Source organism: Mustela putorius, unplaced genomic scaffold (genome assembly GCF_011764305.1).
Source record: "Mustela putorius furo isolate JIRA1106 unplaced genomic scaffold, ASM1176430v1.1 tig00000151_pilon_pilon_pilon, whole genome shotgun sequence".
Taxonomy (NCBI): Eukaryota; Metazoa; Chordata; class Mammalia; order Carnivora; family Mustelidae; genus Mustela; species Mustela putorius.
In genome coordinates, this window is record NW_025421296.1 from 14,612,559 (window position 1) to 14,629,750 (window position 17,192).

A 17,192-nucleotide genomic window follows, 5' to 3' on the forward strand; every position below is an offset into this window, starting at 1 on the left:
GTCCCCAAAGAATGAACAATATCTCTGTAGTTCCTATGCTAAAGTAAATTCGCCATTCATAATAACCTTTAGGCTCTCTCAGGAATCATGAGACCCATTTCAAACAAACACAGGACTTTAACTTTCCCATAGTGTCCTATCTCCTGATTTCCTAAAAGTGTAGTCAAGTAGCTATCACAGGTTGTTGGGGTATTCATAGCTTGGAGTAGGGGGTGGAGTGTTTCAGGAAAGGAAGTAACAACTTCTCAAATTAAAAAAAACAAAAATCCAGAGAAAATATAACATTGTATCAAATGTGGCATCATGTCTGGAGTAAAAATTACTGCATGTTTGCCTAAATTCTTACCAGCAATTATTTAGACATTTGGGAAAATCTGTTTATTTTGTGAAAAATATAGTGGAGAAATATTGGAAGGCCAATTTTCTAATACACAATATTAAGTTTATGTTTTCTTCTTCTTCTTTTTTTTAAATGAAGTACTTAGACTTCACTGGGTAGTATTTTAGATCACTAAAAGGGAGCTTATCTGTTAAAACATAGGCACAAAGAATCCACTTTGTGTACCTCTTCTCTGACCTCACTCTCTCACATATTGCTGTGGCACTCATTTTAAATGTAATTGTATATTCTCTCTTGTCAGTTATTGTGGATTTTTCCTATGTTCCCTGGTGGAAGCATTCTCCTTTTGGGGACCAGAGATCATTAGAGTCACAGAGCCTAGATTTGCAGTGAGGGATGTATAAATCCTTCAAGTTGGCCACTCTGGGAGTCATAGCAAACCAAGCCATTCTACTTCTTATTTCTTGTACCCATATATCAAACTAGCAAAGTCATAGAATTATGCTATAATCATGAAAATGGGATATTGCCAGTGGACAGGCTTACCCTGGTCTGGTGGTCCCTCATGGCTCTAAACCCAGTGGGTGATGTGCCCAGGCCCAGTGGTTGAAGGCAGTCTGTACAGAGGATACTCCTTGAATTCCTGGCTCTGCGATCATTAGGGCTTGTGTTTCTGGTGCCAAGGAACTGAAGCATCATAGAAATCGTTCTTGGAAGGCTGCCATCTTCAGGGCACAGCATAGACAGGTGACTAAAACATTACTCCTGTCTTCCTGTGACCATTCCTTGAAATCTGGGAGAGACAGCTATTCACCTAATACACAGAAACAAACACAGAGTTGATCAAAATGAGGAAACAGAAGAATATGTTCCAAACAAAAGAAGAAGATAAAATCCCAGAAAAAATTAATCAAAGATAAGTAATTTGATTGATAAAGAATTCAGGGTAATGTTCATTAAGATGCTCAACAATCTCAGGAGAAGAATAGATGAATACAGAGAGAAGTTCAACAAAGAAATAAAAACTAGAAGAAAGTACCAAACAGAAGCCACAGAGTGAATAATACAATAATTGAGCTGAAAAATACACTAGAGGAGTTCAACAGCAAACTAGATAAAGCAGAAGGAAGGATCAGTGACCTGGAAGACAGGGCAGTAGAACTCACCAAACAAAGCATCAAAAAGAAAAAAGAATTTTAAAAAGTGAAAATAACTTAAAGGACCTATGGGACAAGATCAACTAGAACAACATTCACACTATAAAGGCCTCAAAAGGGACAGAAAACATATTAGAAGAAATAGCCGAAAACATCCCTAACCTGAGGAAGGAAACAAATAGCCAGATCTAAGAAATTCAGAGAATTTCATATAAGATGAATCCACCCCAAGATACATCATAATTAAAATGTCAAAAGTTAAAGATAATGACAGAATCTTAAAAGCAGTAAGAGAAAAACAACGTGGTATGTACAAGAAAACCCCCATAAGACAATGAGAAGATTTTTCAGCAGAAACTTTGAAGTCCAAAAAGGAGTATCGTGATATGTTCAAAATGCTGAAAGTGAAAACTTCTAACCAAAGATATTATACATGCTAAGGTTATTATTCAAAACTGAAAGAGAGATAAAGTGATTTTCATATCATTGAAAAGTAAAGTAGTTCATCACCACTAAACTTACTATACAAGAAATATTAAAGGGACTTCTTTAAGCTGAAAGAAAGAGTACTGATTAGTAACAAGAAAATGCATGGAAGTAAAAGCTCACTAGTAAAGGTAAATATATAATAAAGTTAGTAATCACTTATAAAGCTAGCATGAAGGTTAAAAGACAAGAATGGTAAAAAAAAATACTATAATTGTAAAAATTAGTTAAGAAATAGGCAAAATAGTGCACCTGGATGACTCATTTGAACCCACATTGGGTTTCATGCTCTGCAAGGAGTCTGCCTCAGATTCTCTCCCTCTCCCTCTGCTCCTACTCCCCCACACTCATTCTCTCTAAAATAAATAAATAAATCTTTTAAAAAAAAGAAATAGACAAAATAAAAAGATGTGTAATGTGCCATCAAAAACATAGAAAGTGGGAGTGAGGAATGGAAATTCAGTTTAGTTCAAACTTAACTTGCTATCAACTTAAAATAGACTAGTTTATATACATTGCCATATGTAAGCATCATGATAACCACAAAGCAAAAACCTATAGTAGCTACACAAAAAATAGTGAAAGTGCAATCTAAAAATAACTCTAAAGAAAGGCATCAAATCACAATGGAAGAAGGTAAGAAAAGAAAAAAGAAACAGAGAGCAATTACAAAAGCAGCCAAAAACACTGAACAAAACGGCAATAAGTACATACCTATTCATAATTACTTTAAATATAAGTGAAATAAATACTCCAATCAAAAGACACAGAGTGGATGAATGGATTAAAAAAACAAGGCCTATCTATATATGCTGCCTACAGCAGACTTGCCTCAAATGTAAGAAAACACACAGACTGAAAGTGAAGTGATGGGAAAAGGTGTTTTATGGAGATGGAAACAAATGAACAAAAAGCTGGGGTAGCTATACTTATTTCAGACTAAATAGACTTAAAAGCAAAGACTGTAATGAAAGATAAGCAGGGCATTACATAATGACAAAAGGGTCAATGCAGCAAAAAAATATAGCATCTACAAATATTTATGCATCATACATAGGAGCACCAAATTATGCAAAGCAGGTATTAATAAACCTAAAGGCAGAAATAAGTGGTAATACAGTAATAGTAAGGGACACTAACACCTACTTACACCAATAGATAAATTACCTGACAGAATATTGGGAAGAAAACACTGACACATTAGACCAGATGGATCTAACAGAACGTTCTATCCAAAAGCAGCAGAAAACACATTCTTCTCAAGTGCACATGGCACATTCTCCAGGACAGATCATATCTTAGCTCACAAAGCAAGCCCAAATAAACTTGGGAATATTGAAATAATAACAAGCATCTTTTTCTAACAATAGTGGTGTGAAACTGGAAATCGATCGTGGAAAACAAACTGGGAAAATCACAAACATGTGGAGATTAAGGAACATCTGACTGAACAACCAATGGGTCAATGAAGAAGTCAAAGGAGGAAAAAAATAATACCTGAGACAAGTGAAAATGAAAATGCAATATACCAAAATCTATGGGATGAAGCAAAAGCATTTTTTTTTAGCCTTTGGTATGGCAAAAGCAGTTTTAAAATAAAAATTCATTGCAATTCAGTCCTATGTCAAAAGACAAGAAATATCTCAAATAAATAATCTAACTTTATACCCAAATCTCAAATAAACAATTTAACTTTACAACAAAAGGGACAAGAAAAAAGGAAACAAATGAAGCTCAAAGTTAATGAAAAGAAGGTAGAAAATAATAAAGATCAGAGCAGAAAAAAATGGAATGGACACCAAAAAGACAATAGAAAAAAGAAAAGAAAACAAAACAAAACAAAAAACAGTGGGCCTGAGAGCTGGTTCTTTAAAAAGATTTTTTTAAAAATTGATAAACTCTTAGCTAGACTCACTAAGAAAAAAAAAAAGAGAGGGCTCAAATAAATAATATCAAAAATGAAAGAGGAAAAGTTACAACTGATACCAAAGAAATGCAAAAGATCATAATAGACTACTGCGAACAATTATATGCCAATAAATGACAACCTAGAAGAAATCAATAATTCTTAGAAATAAAATCTTCTGAGACTAAATCATGAGGAAATAGAAAATTTGAGTAGATCAATTAGTAAGGATCTTGAAGCAGTAATCAAAAACCTTCCAATGAACAGAAGTCCAGTGCCAGATGGCTGCACTGGTGAATTCTACCAAATATTCAAAGAATATTCAATAGTTATTCTTCCCAAATTATTCACAACATTGAAGAGTAGGGAATATTTCCAAACTCATTTTACAAGGTCAGAATTGCCTGGCTACAAAGAAGCAGACAAGGACAACACACACACAAAGGAAATTACAGTCTAGAACTTCTGATGAATGCAGATTCAAAAATCCTCAACAAATATATTAGCAAACGAAAAATTATACATTGTGATCAAATGGGTTATATTTCAGGGATTCAAGGATGGTTCACCTGCCACATATAAATGAATGTGAAGGATAAAAAAACTCTTATGATCATCTCAATTGATGCAGACAAGACATTTGAAAAAAACACATATTTATGCTAAAAATGCTCAACAAAGTAGGTGTAGAAGGAATGTACTTCAACATAATAAAGGCCATATATAAGTACACCACTAACACTATACTCAATGATGAAAAACTGAGAGCATTTCCTTTAATATCAGGAACAGGGCAAGTTGTCCACTCTCACGACTTTTATTCAACGTAATACTGGAAATCTTACCCACAGAAATCAAACAGGAAAAATAAATAAAAAAACATCTAAATTGGTAAGGAAGAAATTAAACTGTCACTATTTTCAGATGATGTGACTCTACACATAGAAAATCTTTCTAAAACCTTCATCAAAAAAACTTAGAACTAATAAATGAATTCAGTAAAGTTGCAGGTTACAAAATCAATTTATAAAAGTCTGTTGTGCTTTTATATACCAATAACAAACTATCAGAAAGAGAAATCCTAAAAAAATGTCCTTACTTACAATTGCATTAAAAAAAATACCTAGGAATAAACTTAACCAAGGAGATGAGACACCTGTACTCTAAAACAACAAGACGCAAGTAAATGGAAAGCTATTCCATGCCGTGGATTAGAAGAATTAATATTGTTAAAATGTCTGTATTACCCAAAGCACTTTAGAGATTCAATACAATCCCCATCAAAATTCCAAAGACATTTTTCACAAAAATAGAAAAAATCCTAAAATTTGTATGAAACCATGAAAGATCCTGAATAGCCGAAACAAATTTGATAAAGAAGAAAAAAGCGAGAAGTCTCTCACTTTCTGATTTCAAACTGTGTTAAAAGCTATAGTAATAAGTCAAGCAGAGAAAGACAACTATCATATGATCACCCTGATATGAGGAAGTGGTGATGCAACATGGAGGCTTAAGTGGGTAGAAGAAGAATAAATGAAACAAGATGGGATTGGGAGGGAGACAAACCATAAGTGACTCTTAATCTCACAAAACAGAGGGTTGCCGGGGGGAGGGGGTTTGGGAGAAGGGGGTGGGATTATGGACATTGGGGAGGGTATGTGCTTTGGTGAGTGCTGTGAAGTGTGTAAACCTGGTGATTCACAGACCTGTACCCCTGGGGATAAAAATATATGTTTATAAAAAATAAAAAATTAAAAAAAAAAAAAGCTATAGTAATCAAAACGGTATGGTATTGGCATAAAAACAGAAACACTGACCAATGGAACAGAATGGAGAGCCTAGAAATAAACCCACACATATATGGTGAGTTGATGTATGACAAAGGAGGCAATAATACACAATGGAGAAAGGACAGTCTCTTCAATAAATGGTGCTGGGTAAACTGGACAGCCACATGCAAAAGAATGAAAATGGACCACTGTCTTATATGATAGATATTAACTCAGAAATGGTTTAAAGACTTGGATATAGGACAAAAACTCACAGAACTCGTAGAAGAAAACATAAGCAGTGAACTCCTTTGCATTGTTCTTGGTGATATTTTTTGGACTCTGACTCCAAAGGCAATGGCAACAAAAGCAAAATAAACAAATAGCACTAAATTAAGCTAAAAAGCTTCTGTGCAGTAAAGAAAATCATCAAGAAAACATAAAGCCAACCTACTCAGTGAGAGAAGATATTTGCAAATCATTTATCTGCTAAGAGGTTAATATCCAATATATATAAAGAACACATACAGCTTAATAATAACAATAACAACAATGAAACACAAACAATCCAATTAAAAAATGGGCAGAAATCTGAATAGATATGCTTCCAAAGATATACAGTTGGCCAACAGACATATGAAAAGATGTTCAACATCACTAATCATCAGGGAAATAAAATCAAAACCACAATGAAATATCATGTCACACCAGTCAGGATGGCTATTATCAAAAAGATAAGAAATAACAAGTGTTAGTGAGGATGTGAAGAAAAGGGAACACTTGTGCAATGTTGGTGGGAATGTAAATTGGTGCATCCCCTATGGAAAACAGAAAGGAGATTCTGCAAAAAACTAAAAGTAGAACTGTATGATCTAAGAATTCCACTTCTGGGTACTTATTTGAAGAAAAGAAAAACACTAATTTGAAAAAATACATGCATTACATTCTTTGCAACACTATTCACAATACCAAGATATGGAAACAACCAAAGTATTTATCAATGAATGAATGGTTAAAAATGATGACTCACACACACACACACACAAATACTGCTCAGCCATAAAAAGGATGAAATCTTGTATTTGTAACAACATGGATAGACCTTAAGAGTATTATGCTAAGGGAAGTAAATCAGATGGAGAAAAACAAATGCCATATGATTTCATCTTGGCAGGGTATCACCTTCAAAGGCAGCATCTTCGCTATGCCTTCCCGAAGCCATTGTATCACTCCATCAGGCCAGCAATTTCTGCGATGTGTGGTAAGTGATAAGAGTGTATCCAATTATTTTGTTCCCATAGTCATCTTCTTTGGTCCCTTGGTCCAATGAAATGTATGAGAATTTTTTGTTAGTAGAACAAATGTTCTGTAAGCCCTCAGATAGTGCTACTATATGAGGCTCTGAAGGCAAGAAAAGCAAATCCATATCCAGAATATGTGTCATTTCCAGTCAAGTTGAATTGTTGTCCCTTCCAGAATAAAAAGGGCCCAGTTGGTGTCCTCAGGGATGGTGTTATATTGGGTGCATGCCATTTATTTCTTTTGCTGATAGATTGGAGTGAGAGTAGTTAAATTAGTCTTAGTGGGAATCCACATTTTGGGATCTGTTCAATGCCTCATTCCCTTCCCTTAAGTCTACTCCATTAATGACTCCACTGCAGCAGCATATGACAGCTGAAGACAGACTGGCTGACTTCTGACCAGGCCATTCTGTCTGGATGGTGGTTTAATGTTTATTCCTTCATATGTTCTCTGTGGTGGATGTGATAATGCAAGACAATGGCCTTCACATTTCATCCTAACTTTTATAACTCCAACCACATTCCTCTTCTTCAGACCTTCTCTTTGCTGATCTTCCAGCTAAACCATTCCTCTCTGAAACTGTTCACTTTCGCTATGGGTACATCTATTTTCTAACCTTGGCAACTTTTCTCTTCATGCAAAGTGGTGACCAGGCATTCTTAAGTGGTGACCAGCAGCCTATTTCCAGATTGCACTCAGATGCTGAGCCAACATGCTTATAAATCAAGTTCATTCTTTTTCTTCCTTTGTATTTGATATTTGGGTTCATCTGTGGCAGCTGGGGGTAAGGCAGTGCCACCATAGTGGTGAAATGTCATGGAAATCTATTCATTCGTCTTGCATTAAACTTGCTTCAGGCTAATATTGGACCTTTCATCTTATGATGGACTACTTCTAGGCATGCTTGAATAATAACTTGGTAGATCTAACAGAAACCAGTTCATGATAGCCAGCTCTGTTCTCAAGGTCAGAGAATCTATTTCTGCTAGAGCTGTTTTTCGAGTAATTTATAACTCTTTGCTGCAAGGTCATGGCCTAGCCCCAGAAGCTTATAGATCTGTGTTGTGATTCTTCCATTAGATATTGCCATAAACTCCATAAGTATCTTTTTCTTTTGCCACAGGTACCTCTAAACATACCATAGGGTCTATTGGGTTTTATGTCCAACCAGCAAGGCTATCTCAGTGTAGCCTGCATCAGCTCGCCAGCTCTTTCAAAGCTTTCCACCTACCTTGTCACTCAATGCATGGGTCTGAATAATATTCCCAAGTGTGGAATATGCTGTCCCCCAAATCTAAAAAGGCTAATCTGGCATTATGCTTCTATTTCAATGTACAAAGTGTAACATGCAATAATTTGTCCTTTATTATAAATGCAGACATTCAGAATGCTCCAGTCCACTGAGCCCCCTAAAACTTCACTGGTATGTTGTGCCTCTGAATCTTACACCCTTTGGAAGACAGATGTCTTGTCAAAACTTCCAGGATACTTGCTGCTTTTGATTATCTGTTCTGGTTAATATGATGTCATCAACATAATTTACCAATGTGATATTTTGTGGGATGTCTGGATTACTCAGGCTGCATTATGATCAAGGACAGCAGAATGTGCAGTCTTCAGCAAGGATTTAGATCTATGCTCTTTTCCTTGTCATTGGAACGCTGGCTTGTCTTGGTTCTACTCTCTGATAGAGATGGGAAAGAACACATTTCCCATGTCAGTGACTGAGTACATATTTGAGTCTTAATCTGCTAAAGCAAAGATCCCACAATTTAGTCTAGCTTCTGTGGTTAGAACTATTATTTGAGTTCATGGTAGTCTACCATTAACCACCAGAATCATTAACCTTATTAGGGTCTGCAATTGTAAATTTAATGGAAAAATTAGAGGAACCACTGACCATACATCCTCTAAGTTTAAGGATGGCACTAATCTTTACTATTCCTTCTAGAATATAAGATTTTGGATTTGCTATTTTGGAAAGGGGAAGGAAGAAGTTTTGAGGATTCCATTTATGGTTATCACTTTATTAGCCAAGGAACCAATATATATTTTTTGCATTTCTCTGGAGTTGAAAGAGCCTGGACCTCTCTTCATTTGTGTATCTGTTCTTTTGTAAGTGCCTGCCCACATCTTTTGTCCACTTTTATTTTTTTTTAAGATTTTATTTATTTATTTGACAGACAGAGATCACAAGCAGGCAGAGAGACAGGCAGAGAGAGAGAGGAAGGGAAGCAGGCTCCCTGCTGAGCAGAGAGCCCGATGCAGGGCTTGATCCCAGGACCCTGGGACCATGACCTGAGCCGAAGGCAGAGGCTTTAACCCACTGAGCCACCCAGGTGCCCTTTTGTCCACTTTTAAATTGATTGTTAGTTTTTTATTTATTTGCAAGAATTCTTTATATATTCTGTATGTACTTTTTAAAAATAAAGGTGAACTGCAAATACCTTTTCCCAATCTGTGGCTTACTTTTTCTACTGACTTGTTTGTTTTTTAGATCTATAATTCTTCCAGAATTGTTTGCTGTATATACTATAAGGTAGAAATCAAAACATTTTTTTTTTTTTAGATAGAAATCCAGTTGGCTCAGTGCCATTCATTGACGAAACAACGCTTTTCTCAATGACACCATTGTCAAAAATTGACCATTTATATGTGAGCCTGTTTCTGGACCCAGTCGATGGAACATTTATTCTGTTTCATTGGTCTGTTTGTTTATGCTTGTACCACAGCACCCTATGTCATGTGCTATAGGCTTATATAAACTTTGACATTCAAAACTGTAAGTCTTTCAACTTTGTTGTTTTCTTCAAGATGATTTATGCTGTTCTTAGCTTTTTTTAATTTTCACACAAATTTTAGAACTAAGTTGTTAATTTCTAAAAAAATTGTTCTTGGAATTTTCTTTGAGATGGCCTTGAATCTAACATAAATTTGGGGAGAATTGAAATCTTGCATAGTGACTCTTTTATTCCATGTGCATCTTGTATTTCTCTATTTAGTTCTTTAATTTTCTTTAAATGTTTTGTATAAGTTTTATGCATCTTTTGTTAGGTTTATTCCTAAGCATTTCATATTTCTGTACATTATAAATTTTTTTCCTAATTTTTATTGATTTGTTTATAGAAGGTCAAATAATTTTTAATGACCTTATATTTTATTCCTTCTTTTAATATTTTATGTGTAGAATCTTTTGGATTTTCCTTAAATAAAATTGTGTCTCTGAAAATAATAGTAGTTTAAATTTTTTTTTCTTTTTCAATAATTATATCTTTGGTTTTTTCTGCCAGTCATTTTAATTCAAATGCATACTTCTTGGTTCTTTTCCCCAAGTCTCTGGTATTCTTCCTAATTAAAAGAAATCTATATGAATACCCACTGTGAATATTCCACAGAAATGGAACATATAAATAATTTCCTTAGGCTCAGAGATTCATAACTTTCATTGCTTTTTCTATTTTATTCTCTTTGGGAGTGTGCTCAGAGTATATCTGTTACTGAATCTTCATTTTTTTAATTTGTTACATGTTTTTTTAAGACTTGCATTGAGAATTTATTACTGTGGAAGATAAACTGTGAAACTGTAGAGCCCGGCGTTTATTGGACAGATTTTGGGGATTCATAGTTCCCTAATTTGTTGTTTTCTTTTTTGAAATCTGAAAGATCAATGAATTTGACTTCTAAACATACTTCCAGCACTGAGCCTATCATTAATGTTATCTAATTATTGTTTTTCTCAATCATTGTTTTGAGTAAAATTTCAGCCATATGTTGTCACCAGAGGGAATATCATTTTCAAATAAGAATCTGAGTTTCTAAATGGAAGGATTTCTCAATTATGTAATCAAAAATTTCTCTAAAGTAAAAATACAGATCTTTAAATATATTTAATAAAATCAAAACCACAGATATGAAATATGGTGTTGAAAGGTATTTGGTGCATTGATAAAGTTCCCTCGAGGACTCTGGATGTTTAAAGCAACAGTTTGATTGAATAGAACAATAAATGCAGGACTGAGTGTATTTTTTTTCTTTCTTTCTCATCTACTAGAAAAATATAGATAATAGAGCTCATTTATTTCCTTAACATTTCAGAGCTCTGCAGATGGGAAAACACAACCCAGTGGAAATTATTTCTGGCAACCTTGAGAAGATATGTTAGCATTTTGTGGCATTTCTTTCAGTGACATGTAAAGCATGGCTTTCCCTCATTGCAGTGTCACAGTGAAGTGTCACAATAAAGCCAAAATAGTGTGCCCTCAGGGAAAACTAGGGAAAGGGACCATTTTCCATGCACACACAAAGGGTAATATTTATTATAAAGCCTTTCATTTTAGCTCCAAATGCTTCCTGGGCCATGGCTACTTTGCAATGGAGAAATGCACAGAATGTGAGATTTAAAGCAAATGTTGTGTATAAATCTCATGTAATTTACATAAATACAAATAATATATAAAAAATTAAAATGCCTTTATGGACATACAAGCATGTATAAATCTATGCAGTGTGCTAAGGAGAGAGTTTGTGACGTTGCATTGTGGCAGCGTCAGTCTGACAGTGATGGAGTCCAAGGAGCACTAAACTGGGAATCAGAACAATTCTATCTTGACGTATTTCAGCCACTACCAGGACCAATGTCATCTTCTCTGTCTACAACATGTGATACAAAAATTACTACCCATACTCGAGGGGTGAGGAATTTAGTCTTCCAAAAAGCTCAATTATTTTTCTCAGATTACACAGATAATGTTCCTTAAGGAGCTTTATGCACAGTATCAAATAGAATCATTTCTTTTAAGCCAAATTTGTACTTTTGATAAAACCTTACATATCTCCTTCATCCTTGCACAGTTATTATTTGGACCTAAACACTGAACTTGATTTTGACTACCATTAAGTGCCATCTCATTAGGTTCACTCTGCTACTCATTTGGGGGGGGGGTCTTAATTACATTTGCAACATGATTCCATTGCTGCAATTCAGTATTATCTCTAGGTCTGATGAGTGTCCTGTTTATCTGCACCTCAATCATTGGGCAAAACCCTGTGATAGGTAGCTTCCTTCCGGTTAGATAGGAGCTGGTTGATTAGGTATTACTCCACTCAGTTGACAAATGCACATGGAAATTAACCAATTTCATTGTTTTAATTTGGCAAATGTAGGAGAGAGCATGAACTTTAGGGTCCAGCAGCCTGGGATTCAAATATCAGCCCTATTGATTACCAGATGCCTGATTTTGAGAATGATACTTGCCTTTATAAGTAAATTTGGATAACAATATTAATAAGACAAAGTCTGTAAGGATCTTAAGGATAGTTAATGTTCAGCCTCATTCATCAAGCATCAAAGAAATGACATTTTTCTGACTGATTAGTTCTTTCTAACTAATCACCACCCAGGTCTTATTGAACAGTGTTTCCTGATACTGACAAATCTTTCTTGGTCTCTTTCCCAGAACCAATGGTATAGTTTATATTGGTTTTTATAATCCACCTTTCTTCCCTTCTTTAATACCTGAATGATATTTGCCAGGAGCCTCTCTTCTTAGTTTGAGATAACAGTTTAGTGGTCTTTTATATTTTCTGAGCATCTTCAATGGAAGTTCACTTGATTCTGGAGACTTCCACTAGTTTGGGGGAAGTTCTTAAACTTACCTCACATACTTAGGAGATGTAGCCTTTTTTATATGCTTCTCTGTCCCTCTTCCTTCCAAGGGCAGTCTCCTTGACAAAGAAGACTAGAGTATGGGTAATTCTGGTTTTATGCCTACTTCTATTATATCATAACCACATGTTGTAGACTTTTCCTTGACAAACCAGTAGATAATAGAATTCCACTTTCAACAGTCTCCACATAAAGGCCTGTTTTTGCTCCATAGTCATGTGGATTTTCCTCCATAGTCCTCTTTTTTGCTCCATCTTCTCTACAGGGTCACTTTAAATTTGGACTCATGAGAAAGATTTTATAAAGGGAAATTAGTTTATTTGGGAACTTCACTGTTCTCTTCCTCAGGATAATTTTCAATCAGTCACTTTTTAATCTTTTTAAAAAGATTTGTAACCCTCTTGGACTCTCTCTTTATAGATTTTTTTTTTTTTTTTTTTTGCCTAGAAAGAATAACACTCCCATTTTTTTCCCTCTGAAGTTTTTGGTTTTTTTTAATTTAAGATTTTATTTATTTATTTGAGAGAGGAAGAGAGAGAACACAAACATGGGAGTAGGAACAGAGAGAGAGGGAGAAGTGTCTCCCAGCTGACCAGGGAGCCTGATGTGGAACTTGATCCCAGGACCCTGGGATCATGACCTAAGCTGAAGGCAGACACCTAACTGGCTGACCCATGCAGGCACCCTCCCTCTGAAGATTTTTTAATCTAGTTGTTATAAGTTCAAGAATCCATTCATGACTATAATCTTTTTTTATGAATGGGCCACCATCTTTGGACTGACATTCCCAAGAGAACAATTTAAGATTTTTGTCTATTTGATAATATTACTGTGTATTCAGTCTTTTTTTTTTTTTGTGATGGAGTAAGTAATATCTCAGATACTTGGAATCTAAGATTCTCTATTCTGGAGCTTTGCTTCTAAATCTCTTGCATTCTTCCTCAAAGGGCATTTAATAAATATGTCCCATAGACTCACTGTGGGCTAAATCCTCTGGTCTTCCTGGATCTTGCTAACAGAATGTTTGTTTTAACTTCAGCACATAGAGTGATCTGCATTAATTCTGAGTGAGCTATATGTAGGAAATCTGTTTTGAAAGAGTTGCTCTCAGGAGCATTTCTAAACAAAATCATATGAGGACAGGGGTAAGGATAAGCTGTTGACCATTTTTGTGAAATCCAATCTTATTTCTCCTCCTTTTATTTGTTTGTTCTGTGTGCCAAATGGGTGAGAATCAGAAGGCAGAATGCCAGGTAGCATCTTTTCACCTTCTTTAAAGTGTGTGTGTGTGTGTGTGTGTGTGTGTGTGAGATTGGAGATGGGTTGATGGAATGTTCCTAGCTTGCCCCTCCTTTTATGCTTTCCTCTTTTAGGTGAAACTCGGGATGTAGCATCTCAAGTTTGATCCGCAACTGTGACAGAGATAAGCAGTTTGGGTAGCAAACAACTATTTAAAAAACCTTGTGATTTATCCATACTGGACGTGTTTTTTTTGTGTGTGTGTCTGGTGGTATATTTTTCACATTAGCTGTTTCTTAGGATTAGCAAACCAGTGCAAATCTTGTTTCATCCCTCCCTGAGTATTTAATGTAGTGCCAAGCAAAGCACAGATTAACATATGCTTACTCAGGATTAAGGATGATTTAAAAAAAAAAAATCTCTTCTGATAGACAGTAAAACAGAATCCACACAGTTCAGTAGATTCAATGGGTGGGCTGTTTCTGTTAGTGCCAACACCTAACCCTAAACCTTTAGTCCCAGGTTCCACGGGCTTTGGGTTATACTTCATGGAAATCAAACAGCAAGTAGTGGTATAGTCTTTCTCCATGTTTTTCCCTCAATCACTACAGTGCTGCATATGATTGCTCCATGGCGAAGAAGAGGAGAGCTGCAGAGCAGGCTTTGGGTGTCCCAGTCAACAAGAGAAAATCCCTGCTAATGAAGCCCCGACACTATAGCCCAAACCTGGACTGCAGAGAATGTGATGACAAGACCGAGACAGAGGAGGAAGACGGCCTCCCAGAAGCCAGCGATCGCACTGCCACAGGTAGCAAGCGGGAAGAGCCCAAACTTTTATCTACTCCTTGACACCAAAGCCTCAGTCTTAACTTATGTAGAACATCTAGTCTTTGTGGCTGTAGAAGCAAATTCCCATTTGAAAGCAAAACTGAACATTTATTCACTCAGCATCCATTAACTGAGAGCCAATTTTTTCGTTTGTTTGTTTATCAGTAACTGCGGGAGTGTGCCTCTTTTTGAGGAAAATAAAAGATACTAAGCCTTAAAAGAGAACCTTGACTCCCTAATAGGACAGATGTCTATCCTTGAAAGAACCCTTAAAAATAAAAGGACATATTTAAGCTTAAGGTATCTAAGATATGACATATATAAAGAATTTACTTTTTTGTTTTATAAACACACAGAATATTTTTTGTCCCCCCCCAAATATAATAAGTATTAACAACACAGGCTAATGCAGGTAACCTGTGACCCTAATCTTTTACCATCTTTAAAATAAATACTTACAGCAATGGACTTAGCAGAAGGGACCCAAAGTTGGAAGCCTAGATCCTTCAGTAGGAAAATGATGTGTTATAGAAAATGTATTACTGTGCCCATTAGTTCTGAAATAAGTGATTTTCAATTACCTTTAGGCACACATTGTATTTCATGAATTCAATTCTTCACTTGCTCACAAAGTGTTCTTTGCATGCTAAGTGATATATAGCTACTATTTTGAAATTTTAGGATATGCTTCTCCGCAGTTCACAGTTACTCCTATTTGGTTCATGGTAGTCACAGTGTCTCCAGGAGTTGGACCATCACCAACCACTTTGTGCTTGAGGCTGAAATTGAAGGACATGCAAATATCTCAAAAAGTTATGAAAAAAAATTGAAATCAAAAGTTTGACTGATTAGAAAATGAAATGAGGTGTACATATATTCTATGAAATATGTTTTTTTCTGAATGTGATTTTTAAGGAATCAAAATATACTAAATATGATGTCATTTGAAAAGAAGTATGTATTTTACAAGCCATAGGCAAAGAGCTCTTAGATCATAAGTATCTATTACAGACAGAATTAAAGTGACGCAATAGGGATTTCTAGAAAAGATGTAAAAGCATACTTTTACAAAGCAAATTCAGGACACAACCATCAGATCTTCAGTAATCCTAGCTGGCAAGTAGTTTGAGATTCTGCAGTGAAAACAAAGTTGTGTACTGATTTGACAGTGTTTAAGCAAATGTCCTGGATTCTCTGTATTTACCTGATGGCTTAAAGCCTCATCGTTCATCTGTAAATTATAATGAGCCTTGACTCATCTTGTTTCCTTGAGCTGGTCCGCTTTTTGTTGATTTATGAAAGCTGTAGGTTGAATCTAGTATTAGGGAGGGTCCTTGAATCGATGTGGTTAGACTCGAGCTATAAAATTCATCTAGTTGACATTAACTCACCAACTGTGTGTTTTTTTTTTTTTTAATGGGCATCTTTTACACCAACCCACTCTTGTAAGTGCCATGAGGACAAGGACTATATCTGCCCCCTGATTTCCTGCCTTTTATGTTAGTTGTGTGATCATCATAGATGCCCAGTATCCACCAAGAAAATATTCTGTCAAAATGTACTCAGTGAAACATTCAGTTAGAAGCACTGATGGGTAAATATTTGCAGGTTCACAAATGTTATCTATTTTCATATTTAGCACTGGAAGCACTATTAATAATGAATATGCTGAAATTGTAGTGGTAGTGGCCATTATTTTTAATGCTTAATATATTCCAGGCACATAAATTGTATCACTTAATCCACCCAACAATGACATGAGGTATGCATGATTATGGTCCCAATTTTACAGATGAGATCATTGAAGACCAAAGAGATTTAATGCTTAAGGTAATGCAGCTTGTAGGTTTTGAAAAGAAGATAATTAGGAAACAATTGAAGGATAAGCAAAATAATTATTTCCCAGCTAACCGTGTTCCATATTCCAATCCTCCCGTGCTCTGACTACTTTCCGAAAGTAGTGAGGGCGGCATTCTATAATATCCAATCATAAAGTTACGTTTCCAGAAATGACAGGTCACAGATGCTCCTACCCCCAGCTTAAAGAATCTTCAGTTGTTTTCAGACCTCTGAGCAAGTTCCTCCAGAAGGAAAGGGGGGTTTTCACCGGTCATCTCATTTACTCTGGGTCCCCGAGGCCTTTACCTTGCAGGTGTGTGCCCAGTTGTGCCTTCAGCAGGTGGTTCAGATGATGAATAAGGGGGCAATGCTTAGGAAGGCTTTAATTCCTGGGCTTGAATCCATTTAATAGCAAAATAATGTCTCAAGCCCTCAACTGGTGTCTTTCAAAGAACTGCAGGTACGCATTAATGGTGATGAAGAGAATGTGGACAAACATTACAGATATACCTTCTTCACTGGGGCAAAGAGAAGATGAGTTTGCAAAGTACTACCAGGCAGTAGGACAAGCGTGTGCTTTCCCAATGCTGACAAGGAAAAGAAGAATTGCCTGGAAGTGAGATTAGCCATGTGTGTGGTGTCCTTCCTCAGTTTCTAAGCT

At 35.8% G+C, this 17,192-nt stretch overlaps 1 protein-coding gene across 6 annotated transcripts in view; it reads left to right on the forward strand.

Moving 5' to 3' along the window:
- LOC101691044 (ST18 C2H2C-type zinc finger transcription factor) overlaps window positions 1-17,192 on the forward strand; it is a 297,811-nt gene that overhangs the window by 217,215 nt on the left and 63,404 nt on the right. For 5 of the 6 annotated variants that reach the window (XM_045075798.1, XM_004777517.3, XM_045075797.1 and 2 more), the window contains 2 exons: window positions 6,833-6,919; window positions 14,476-14,672. In XM_045075798.1, the coding sequence (XP_044931733.1) occupies window positions 6,833-6,919; window positions 14,476-14,672 (284 nt within the window). The remainder of the gene's footprint in view (window positions 1-6,832; window positions 6,920-14,475; window positions 14,673-17,192) is intronic. The other variant, XM_013048451.2, reaches the window with a different exon arrangement.